The 12,188-nt window shown below is 38.7% G+C and overlaps 1 protein-coding gene across 1 annotated transcript; it reads left to right on the forward strand.

Moving 5' to 3' along the window:
* The first annotated feature begins 1,638 nt into the window (after positions 1 to 1,638).
* Positions 1,639 to 7,698, forward strand: LOC131434258 (uncharacterized). Its single transcript, XM_058600924.1, has 3 exons — positions 1,639 to 2,269; positions 6,469 to 6,575; positions 6,655 to 7,698. The coding sequence occupies exons 1-3, from the start codon at positions 2,212 to 2,214 to the stop codon at positions 7,681 to 7,683; spliced, it is 1,194 nt and encodes a 397-aa protein (XP_058456907.1). The 5' UTR covers positions 1,639 to 2,211; the 3' UTR covers positions 7,684 to 7,698.
* The last annotated feature ends 4,490 nt before the right edge of the window (positions 7,699 to 12,188 follow it).

The following is a 12,188-nucleotide window of genomic DNA, read 5'->3' on the forward strand; positions in this document are numbered from 1 at the left end:
AGTGACAGAGGTATTGAAATTAATTTTTTTGTTCCAGTGTTCCTTGACTTGATATAGTTCATGATCAGGTACTGTTTCTTAACTCTTTCCTTAAAAAGTATGTAAATATCTTCCACAGTTATACGATCGACACCAATATTTACGATATTTGAAGCTCGATTTCTCAATCCATCGGAGTGAATTTCCCATAATGAAAGGAACGTGGTGTGGTCAAAATAGCACGAATTATAATTTTTTTAAATAATAGAATCATCTGTATCTCGGTAACGAATTGACGTACAAATAACGTTTATACATCAAAACAAAGGTAATTCACGGTACTTCGGGGAAAAAATGTCAATATAATACAATATTCGCACTTTCTTCTTGATTCCTCCCATCAAACGCTACACACCTTCGGAGTCAACTTCCTTGGCACATTTGTACCACATTTCGGTCATCTGAGTCGCGTCCCGAGCCGTTTTTCCATTTTGATCATACTTCCGCTTTATTATTGCCTAAAATCGCTCGATGAGGCGGCACTGCGGGCAGTTGGGGAGATTTATGTTTTTATCGATGAAATCTACGTTATTATCGCGGTACGACTGGATGATTTCCCGGCAGTAGTGACAACTCGCCAAATCTGACCAAACGTTCACGGAATCTTTAATGGGCTTCAATGAAAGGAAGTACGCGGTTTTCGAGGCATTCTTCCTTGTACAGCTTCGAGTCCACCGTCTTATTCGTCACGAACACTTTGGTCTTTGCTCCGCAGCTACATATACATTGCCAAATCATCAGTTACTCGGCAGATTTGTCCATTAAAGCGAAATAAAATTTCACAGGAACCTCGTACCGTCGCCATGTAAAAATTTTGGCCAAGAAGCTGTTCGAAACTCATTTTGACGTAGGTTTCATTCCTGGTACTCAACCTGTTCAACCTGCTGGTACAATTTCCGAGTTCGAGTTTTGGTGACGAAACTTTGCTGTTTGATTTCTTGCTGGCTCGATAAGAATGAAATCTTGCTCGCAAACGAGTTCTTCGGACGGCACTGCAAACAGTAGCAGCGTAGTTTTGTGCGATTTCATTAGCTGATAGTCCAGGGTTTGTTCTCTCTCTTGTTTTGACATATACACTCTTGTTCTCAATTTCGGTGTAATTTTGGCGTATTGCCATGACTTCAGCTCTATGAAAAATCTTATTTATTACTTCAATCGATAGTTGGGTTATCTGAGAACATAATTGCAAATGTTCAAAGCCGAAATTCACGCCTAGAAACCCTTGTTCATATAATATAGCGATAAAACGTCTGACCTAATCTTTCCTAATTTGATATGATGTCGATCAGAATCCATCGTGTCCGAAGGTTTGATACAAAGAAAATGAAAAGAAACGATGATGACCAAAGTCAGGAATTTTGTTAAACAGATAGCAAACAATTTTATGACTATTTCGCCAAAACCGAATTTCTAGTACACATATTTTTAGGAAAATTTTATAATTAGTTTTAGAATTCGTATTGTATTTGTATTTGTTCGGTATGTCGGTAGAAAAGAACCAAAACCAGGAAAATTGAAATTTATCAGCAATTCAAACGTCTCTGGGGCGTCTGGTCCCAATCTGCCAAAAGCCCCACGAAGGACTGTTAGGGCTCTAGATCGCAAAACTTGCAGCAGTCACTGTGTCACTGTGTTCCATAAAGGCGACTACTGCACTGACAACCGCATCGCAGTAGGCTGTGGGGAGCCACCGCTTCGTTCGTTGCCAGTTACCCATTCAATTCAATTCAATTCAAAAGCACCATCAGAAATGTGCTCTCATTAGGTGGGCTTATCCGTGCAAGGGTTCCCCATCAGCAGCCACTGGCAGAGCGAAGACCTCTCGGCTGCATTGCGTTTGCGGGTGGAAAATACGTTGCTGTCTTTCGGGCTGCTGCTGCTGCTGCTGGCATGGCCCCAGAAGATGGCAACAGTCTGGCGATCCAAAAGTAGAGCCCTCCTCGGCATCGTCAGTCGATCATGATCACTGTGAGCAATCGGAGGCGGAATTGGTTTCGGTGCCGGAGTTGAGTTGTGCGTGTGGGAAATCTTTGTGATTTTATTTTTTTCGGAGTTGCAGTAATCGTTTGAGGACAAACTATAAACTAAGAGAAACGATTTAGTGAAGCTAATTAAAACGAAAATGTTGCACCGGATTGTGCAAACGCTGTGATTTATGGACAAGTGAAGAAGATGAACACTCGCGTGTGGATATTTTTGCTGTACTTTTTTTTCTCCGAAATAGCCGTTGGTGAGGAATAGTTTCAATTCGATCGTGATTTAGTTGATTTCAAACAAAAATTACTCTTACGACTCGTCTTCATCTCATCAGTGCATAGCAGCTCAAATTCGAACCATCAGGGCACCATAACCACTAGACAAACGTAAAGTTTGATCACTTTTGGACAGGCTTTTTATTTTTCGCGCCTTTTGTTTTGTAGAAAAAAATTATTAGCCAAGTAGGGACACACTTAACTGTCTGCTTTACGGTTCGTGTTGAACTGCTTTGGTGCAAATGAAGTTCAACATGTACTGCTATGCACATACGAGTCGAAGATGAAACGTAAAAAAACTAGTTAAAATGGTTAAGTGCCCTTCCTAAAACCCCTCAACAACTTCGCAACGTAATATTAAAAAAACGGTTGAAAATGTACAAGTGTATTTATGGTTGGCCAAACTCTAATTAACGTGTTAGGGATCAACAGTTAGAATTTTGTTACGAAACACAATTTAGATCCTTATTGTACTCCGATTGCCAGTCAATTATTCCAGAAATGACACGTAACTACATTTACTACATGGAATAAAAAGTCCCGGGACTCTCACAGAGAAGACGTGAATAGTTCCGAACCGTGTACATTTTTGTTGAAAACAAGCCTCTTGATGGCCCAATTCAAAATTTCATGACAATTTATCCACTAGTGTTTGAATAACAGCTGATCGTGTCAGACGAGTTCTATTTTTATCAAGCTATGAAAAAAGATGAATAAAAGCAACGGTGACATTGGATGATTTGCGGTACGGATTGGTCCATCATCCTCCGTATTCTCCAGACCAGGCCCCCAGCGACTATTATCTATTTTCAAACTTGAAAAGGTTTCTCCTGGGAAAGAAATTTTCATCGAAGTCTGAGCCCATTGCAGAAACGGAAGCCTATTATGAAGGCCTTGATTTTTTTTTAATAGCATCAAAATGTTGGAGGACAGATGGATCAAATGTATCGCTCTAGATGGAGATTATACTAAAGAATAAAAAAATTTTCACGGGAAAAAACTTGACTTTTTATTTGTTAGGCCCGGGACTTTTTATTCCATGTAGTATATTTCGGTTAAAAAAGGTTTTAACCGTTTTCTTCGACGATTCAGGACAATGGCTTCTATAAGGACCTAATTTCTGTTTCTCAACCAGACACGCATCATTCAACCCACTCTCGAAAAGTTGCTTTATCAGAGAAAATCGTCTCGATTTTCATAACTCTCCGTCCACGTAAAACGTTTTTGTTCATATGACTTGCGCTGAGCAATGATTTTGAGCTTGTTGAGCGGTGTTGCAACTTAGCTTTGGAAAATGTCACCTGATTGTGTTAGTTAAGACTGACATGAATTCTCTTTCTGGTAAATTTAACCTTGGCTTCACTCAAGATCGGAAAAAGGCGGGTGGGTTATTTCAAAGACATAACAGTGTCGTGAATGTGAATAAAATTGGCTTGGCGCTTCCTTCACACTTCCGAATATCAATTTTAGTCGATCGATTGTGTGAATTGTGCAAGCTTTCCCTTTTTTCTCTTCTAGAATTTGAAACGATGCACCTACACTAAAGTACGGATAAGTTACATAAAACATTCTGACACACAAATGAATAGCAGAAAATAATTTTTTTAGTTCTTTATAATAAAATTATGGTGGTGAACTTAAAACACTTACTCATAAAATGAATGAATTTAATATTATCTTGTATTGAGGCATCTATATTGAAATTTCCCACGAGAATATAAAAAATGGGGCGTACTCAATTATCTGCATCTGTGGATTTCTAGCAGTGTTAGGAAATTCTTTCTTTATTTTTCAAGAGAAATAAAATATAGATTAATCTTTATGTTTGGCAACCTTGTTTCGGACGGTATATTTCGAAACGACACCCATACTAGTATAAAGATGTGTTGTTACATCAATACTTTCATTTTCGCTTTGCGTGAAAGCCTTGCCGTCGTCATTGAATGTGTTAGTGACGGCGCAAACTTTTTTTCAACTTCCATTTTGATGAATCAGATGCCCTTGGTAGGAAATGGAGAAAATTCAATTACCCTTAATCAGTGTTGGTGATTGCCGAAAATTTGACAGAAGCTGCTATATTGCTCTCTATATTGTATACAACATTTTCAATCCGTTAGAAGATGCTACAAGAACTCGAGTCATTCAATGCATGAACCGCGAGAGAATTTTTCTACATTTCTTCGCTTCACTTTATACTCTGAGTATTTCACGGCCCTTGAAAAAAAAAACAGTCTGATAATGATCGTTGCTGTGTGGAATTTCCCAAGAGAGGATCGCAAGTTGACAATTATCGCAGAAAATCGAATCGATGGTTCAACTTGATGTTTCTCATACTAGGTTGCAGTATTTCAAAACCCTTGAGTGGAGCATTCACATACATTTTCATAGACACAACTTATACAAAAGTTATACGCACATAGTTAGAATAAGCGGCAATAGTAAAATGATTCTATCGCAATTATCCACTGCCTATACAGAATCGGATCGCGAAACGAGAATAAGCGACCGATTGTTGCTTCAGAGAGGATCCCCACAGCAGCGTGCTAACCTTTGATTCTCAGAAATGTCATCGAAAGAAATTCGCTCTCGCACTGGTGTCCATTCTATGTTAAATGAGCCATGCCGGGTGTTTGTTGTTGCGATGATATTCGCCCTTATTCTGAATGACGACGTATTGAGTTTTCGATCGAATGTGGTTCGATCGAATCATAGCTACCTTTGATTTTGCTAGCGTTATGGGGAATGCAAATGAAATACGAGCGAAAAAACGATACGACGTTATTCAGAATAAGGCCGATTAGTCTCACTTTGATGGCACTGATTCAATCGTGTGAAGAGTGAAGAGTGAGCATTCTTTGATACGATAAAAGCCATCCTTGCCCTTAATGATGATTTGTGGTACTGAAAAGTGCCTTGAATTGTCATGACAAACAGGATTTGCATTTAGACAGAACTGAGATGGCTCTTGACGTGTAAACTCGGTAAACTCCTCTGACTGACTGACGACTTCCACTGACAGGCTTTTGGTATGTACCCGGCTGCGACACAATTCTGCTGTTCGGCACTCGCTTCATACCAAAAGCGTGAGGTCTTCGAAGTTGCTCTCCCGTATGTCTTACTTCGACAAGTTTTGCTCAGAAAATGATGGGAAAAAGTGGAATGTTCATCTTTTATACCGATGCAGTTGTACAGCAGCAGATATTCTGTTCTCTTCGTCAGAACGCGTTCTGATTGGCTAGTGCTGGCATGGGTCAAATCAGACAGGTTTTTTAATAGTGTACCATTGAAACACTTCAGTGTTGTAGCAATACACGTCTAAGTTTAAAAATTTCGAATGTATTGGTAGTTAGATTATATAAATCCTTCTGCAGACCATTGAGCTATGAGCTTTCAAAACACGAGAATGGCAAACACGTGTCATGAGTTGATACCAAATATTTCAAAAAAGTTAAAATTTGAATTATTTGAGATTATGCCACACAACTGAAAATTTTATCATAAAATTATGATCATATTTCCGATGGCATGTAGCAAAAATTATGTTGATACGTTAGATACAACAAGAGATATTTACGATAAAAAATATGTCGCTCTCTCAGAGGGTAAATTTTGAAAAGGCGCCCCATAGTAAAGTAAGTCGTATTCAGGACAAAAGTATCCCAATTGTTGGATTTGTGCATTTTGCAAGATTTACAAGATGGTGATTTGCTCGTATTTGCCAATAAATTTTATCAAATTCTTGATTATGTTCGTGCTAGCTTTCGCAGTACCACATTAGTATTTCTAGGTGCTTCTAGATTTTTTTCCATGTACAACATAGCCTCTCGACTTCGAATCGTGCGGCACCCGATTTACAACTATTTGGATAAACTTCAAATCACCTTTAGGTTCCTCGAAATTGTCTTAAGTGTCCCAATCACCACTTTTGATTTGATTGAACTATCGACAAACTAAGTTTTCAGGAGCAAATATAGAAGCATTACCCACATTCTGATGAATACATTTCAGAGAATTCAACTCTTGATCGCTTATTCTGTCAATTAGTTTTGAATGGTACACGAATTTTCAAGCGATAGACACAAAATTGTGGAAAAGTCGTTGACTGAATCATTGACATTGAAAAGCTTAAACTATTGCATATAAACACGTAGTTCTACCGAATCTTTTCCCGTTTCAGGCCGGACACGATCGATTCGTAACACCTACGGCCAGAAGTGTTCCGCTAGACTGGAATCTGCGCTGGATACCACCTTGAAGAGAAGCCAACAGCGATCGGGAGTTGGAGTAGGTGACAATAAACAACTATCCGAACTATCCGGCAAAATCCTGTAATCCGGTTTGATGTTTTCAACTATCGTTTCAGTCGCTGATAGACTTCTCGGACGCGGGATCCCAGCGGCAGTCGTTGTATAACCGATCTCCCTACAACAACTACGACGAGGACATCGAGCAGATTGTGTCCGACTACAAGCAGAAGTACAGTAACCTCAAAGTGCCGTCCAGTTCGTTTTTCCCGGCGTCGGGACTGTCGGGGACGTCCCAGGTCGAGGTGGCAAATCTGCGGGTTCGGATACCTCAAAATCTTCACTGGGTTGTGGTGGACCGGTGTCACTTTATCGAGCAGAATAGAACTCTGGATACGAAACTGGAGTTTCCGGATCTACAGATCAGCGGAAGAGTGATTATGCATCCTTCTGGAGGTCGCTGTGATATGATTCTTAGGTTGAGGAGAGCAGGAATCGAGTTTCGAACGATACCGTTGCTTTACAGTGGGGGAGTCGGTGAGAGAAGCAGGCAAGCCAATGTGAGAACAGATTCTCATTTTTCCGAACCGGGATTCATATCGGTTTTCGCACACAGTTGCGAGGGTCCCACCGGGATTAAGTATCGAATCAATTCGAAGAGAAGACACTTTATCAGCAAACATCAGTTGAATGCCGATGGATTCTACAATAACGAATACACAAACCCTTATCAACGCAACATGCAATACAGGCGTTCTCTGACCCAAGACGAGGACGACGGTCTAACAGATAAGGATATATTCAAGCTGACGGACGGAGACTCTCTCTTTTTGTCTCCCTCCTCGCTGGACGATGTGATAGCTAAGGATCCCACGGCTGATGGATCCAGCTTCGCAGCGGAAGGTCACAGCAGAACTCTGCATTCGGTGCGAAATCCGTTCTCCTACAATGCATATGCGGGAAATGGTGCGGGTTGGCAAACGGTCGAATCCAATGACGCCCTGGATGAGGCCTATTCCAACGAGATCGACAATCTGTTCTCGAAAGGTGTGCGGGGACTGTTGACAACCTACATGCAGAAGGCACTGCAGCCAGCGATCAAGGAAACGCTCATGGAGAGCATGGGGTACACGCTGTCGTACGGTTAGCGAAGGTTCACAGACACAGGCTGATAATAAAATTAATTTAAATAATGTTGTTACATTTTCTTCAATACGGGAGTTCTTATGATGACAGATAGCGGCTTTTTCGTTACAAGATACTGTGAAACCCTTCAATTTATTTATTGTACGTGATTAATAACAATACGTTGCATACTGACCTCTCATGAGCAGGTCAGCAACGATTAATGAGACTTTTCCTAGAAAACTCACTCTAATAAGACTTGTCTGGAATTCACTCTATGCAAACTATACGATCACAAAATCGAATTTGACAATCTTCAAGCCCAAAGACTTGGAATGCTGAGGATTTGATCTCATTTATAAATCACAACTTTTTTCCCACAAGAAGCAAATTTGACATCTAACTCAAGCAACGCCTACCTTGTTATTTTTTTGCCGCCCTACAGTTCCTTTTCTGCACTGCTAAAAATCGACACTCTTTTAATGGGTTTCTCTGAATTCTATCTAGACGCACTAAAAATGAAATTCGCTCCATTCGTGCTTTGTGCTTGAAGTGTGTCGTCGAATGTCTTAGGCAAATATAATCACATCGTAATGTTAAGTGTCGGCGTCAATATTTTGCATATAAGATGAAAGTGTGTAACTTTACGACCTTTGATTTGATGTTTTCGGTAAGGAATATGCTGAATTAATTCTGCTATACCTTTGCATCTAAAAAGCGATTTTGTTCAATTCATCTTTAGTCTTGTTGCTGTAATGATACAACTAAGTTTACAGTTTAAATGAACCATATTAGTTCTATTTATTTAGAAACACCGGAGCAATGTTTTCTCCCGCGGAAAATGTTTGTGCGCGTTTTTCAAGTGAAATTTTATCTGCTTCATTGATTTCCTAGAGAGTATTCAACAATTCAAGCGTAAATATATTTGTTGCAGAGATCTTGACCGGACTGATGAAGCGCCAAATCGTTGGATTCTAATCAAAATTCCATAGCTTGATTGTGGTCTTGGAAATCATTCATAAGATATTTTCGGTTACAAGTTTAACTACATCACATAAAATCTAATAAAGCTATCGCTTGTTTGGCAGCCTTGCTGAACCGATTTTATTTCTCTCTCTAATTTTTTATTATGTTACCAGGAAACTAGAGCAGAAAATATGGCGCGTGCAGAGAAATCGATTTACCTTCACAAAAATAACATTCACTTCATTTTTATCGCGACAACACCTATGTTTTTATTCACTAATCGCATCTAAATTAAATTATATAGACATTGTCAGGATAGATTTTTGATGCATGCCTTTGAAGGCGAGATATTCAATGAACAAGTTGAAAGACGGCGTTTTCAGATATACAATTCTTCCTTCAAAAAAAAAAAGACTTTCCCGACCGCTAAAGTCAATGAATCATTCTGAAATTTTCACAGAATAATCTAAATTAATTTTCTAAGAGATTGTCAGATGGTTTTTTTATATTCGTCACCGTTACTGAGAAAACCAGATTTGAAGCGTGAAAATAGCCCTCGAAATCACACTGGCCTCAGACCTTAAGTGGTGTTATGGCCGAAAATTGGTCAAAAAAGAATGAGTGAAAAAAGTTTAAATGTTTCAATCTACCCTTGGCATCTTAGAGCTTAAGCAGTGTGCCTTAAAATTATATTATATTATAGAATGAAAAAATGTTTTGAGTCCAAAATCTTGTTCAAATCCAGAACTAAGGTCTACAATCCTGCTTTCCGGATTAGAATTTAGGTTTTCTTCAGGAATTCAGATCCAGAATCTTGGCATGGGATAAGAGTTCATGTCCAAAACTGAAGTCCAGATCCATGTTCAGAATTCAGGTCACAGAAAGAGTTTAGAACCCAGATCCAAAATTCAGGCAGAGAATTCGGATCCCAATTTTCGGTCAGGAATCCAGGCTCATGTTCTGAAACTAGGTCCAGAATTCAGGTGAAGAGTCAAGGTTCAGGATCTAGTATCAAGTTCCCATCCTGTATCCAGATCCGGGATCAGGATTCTGGCCCAGAACCAAAGTCCAAGTCCAGATTGAGAATTATTTTCCAGAATCCAGGCTCCGGGGAAAAACTGCGTCAAGAATTTTGGTCCAGAATTCGGGTCCAAGTTCAGAATTCATTTCCATTCATTTTTTAGTTGAGGTCCAGCATCTCGTTCCAGAATCCAGATCCAGACTAAGAACTCTGGTCCAGAATCGAAGTCCCGAATTTAAATTCAGAATTCAGATTCTGCACTCGGATCTCAAATTTATATTCAGAGGTTAGGTCAAGTTACTCCATTCAGGTCCAGGTTCTGAATCGAAGCAGAGAATACTGGTTCTGAGTCAGAATACAGATCCAAGGTCAGAATCTTAGGTACAGGTACAGAACTCAGATCCAGACTTAAAGCCCTTAATCAGGCTACAAAAATTCGACCTAGAATCCAAGTCCAGAGTTCTGTTCCTGAATACAGGTTCAGGTTTAGAATCTAAACTCAGGATCAAGTTCCAGGTGCACGATTCTAAACAAAGTCTTGACATTACATTCCTTTTGTGGAATTTGGCCTTTCTGTTTCAACAGACTTCGCAGCCGATTCTTAGTGTACAGAATCATTGCATGGCTAGTACTATGGCTCCTACTGACACCAAGAATCCTGCACGATTTTGGTGCATGTCAAATTATCAAAGTAAAAAATCTGGTTTAGAATCCTGAATCCAGGTTTAGAATCCTGCTCTAGATTTAGACTCAAAATCTATGTCAGTAGTTCAAGTCAAGAAACTAGGTTCAGATTTAGAATCCGAATCCATGCTCTGAATCCTAGTGCAGATTTCTGCTTCAGGTTCAGATTTTTTCTGTCAGCATGTTGGTTCAAAATCCATTTCCAGATTCAGTGTTTCAGATCCAGAAAACTTGTCGGGCCCTGAGGTTCAGAATCCTGGCCTAGGTTTAGAATCTATGTCAAAAAGTCAGGTTCAAGTTTAGAATTGAGGAATGTGAATAGTGAACTCAGATCCAGAATCCAGTCAAAATTCACAGTCCAAGGGCAAAATACTGATCAAGAATCCAGGCACAGAACTTACGTTCATATCCGGATAATGAAACCCAGTCCAGAATCCATTCAGTATTCTGATCCAGAAACCTTGTTCGATAGCCAGATCCACACTGAGCTAAGTTTTCTTTTTCACATTATATGATATTCTAATGATTTTGCACTATTAGCATTTCCAATAATAGTTACAAGATGTGTTCAACATCATGTCAAATATATGAGATAATCTTATGAAACATAAAACTCTTCTCAACATTATTTTTACAGGATTTCCATATAACGAATGAAATTCCCAGTCTGAGTCACATTTATTGGCGCGTCTTATAACCATTACTAGATATCCGCACAACATACATTGTAACAATTTATGAAGCGCATATTATATTCACTTCGAATTTATTTAGATAGGTTCATATATACCATATGACTAGTTTAGTATAATAACTAGTAACAACAAGTAACTTTTATAATATATATAAAACTTTCAATGGAGGTCATACGAATAGTAGATAATTGCAAACTACTACTTTTCTTTGAGGATTCAAGCTATACTAGTATTCCGTTCGGTAAGGGAGCACCTCATGATATTTGCGAAAGAGAAGTGAGATCCCGAGACTGAAAATAAAAAAAAAATGAATCTTACTAGACAGATAGAGTAATGAAACGTACCGGATATATATTTCATGGTCCGTTAACACATATCCTTGAACGAAGTTGGATGAGCTGTTTTTTCAGCGATATAAAATTACATTGAGATGCGAAACTTCCTGAAAAAAAATGGTCTGGAGCAGTTGACGAATATCGAGGACACAACTATTCCTTCAGCTTCAAGCAGTACGATTCACGACTTTCATCGGATTTCCATATAAATTATATGGGATATTTTTATAACTTTCATTATGATAACGTCCATTTAGATTTGACGTCCACATTAAATAAAGATTATAAGTTTCTATATAATTTCTATGAATTATATTCGGCATATGATTCATATGACAAATCTAATGAATATAAATAAGATTTTCATTTCAGTGCAGTGTTCAGGACCAGTATACAGATCTAAATATCTTTTTTACTTTTTTCTTTTTGACGACTAAGTCAATATTTCTTTTTTCTTTTTATGCGATATTCACCTAACCAGAGACCATTTTTGTAGAAACAGAAAATGAAAATTATAGAATGATAGTACTCAAGAGAGAGCAAGGATGTGAATATATAGAACGGAAAATGAGAGACGTGACAGAGAGTCATTTAGGTAAGCAGAAATCTTTTAGTAACTTAACTTTTACCTTCTACCAGAGGAGTCGGGCTTAGGCATCTGAACAATGCGAATCGCCCAAGTCTCTGGTATGTCGGAAAGTAGTGATAAAGGTCTTTTACCATTTACTATCATTCTATAATTTTCATTTTCTGTTTCTACAAAAATGGTCTGGTTAGGTGAATATCGCATTAAAAGATCTAAATATCGCTTAGTTACTATCGAGTGA

The sequence above is a fragment of the Malaya genurostris genome, chromosome 1 (assembly GCF_030247185.1).
Source record: "Malaya genurostris strain Urasoe2022 chromosome 1, Malgen_1.1, whole genome shotgun sequence".
Taxonomy (NCBI): Eukaryota; Metazoa; Arthropoda; class Insecta; order Diptera; family Culicidae; genus Malaya; species Malaya genurostris.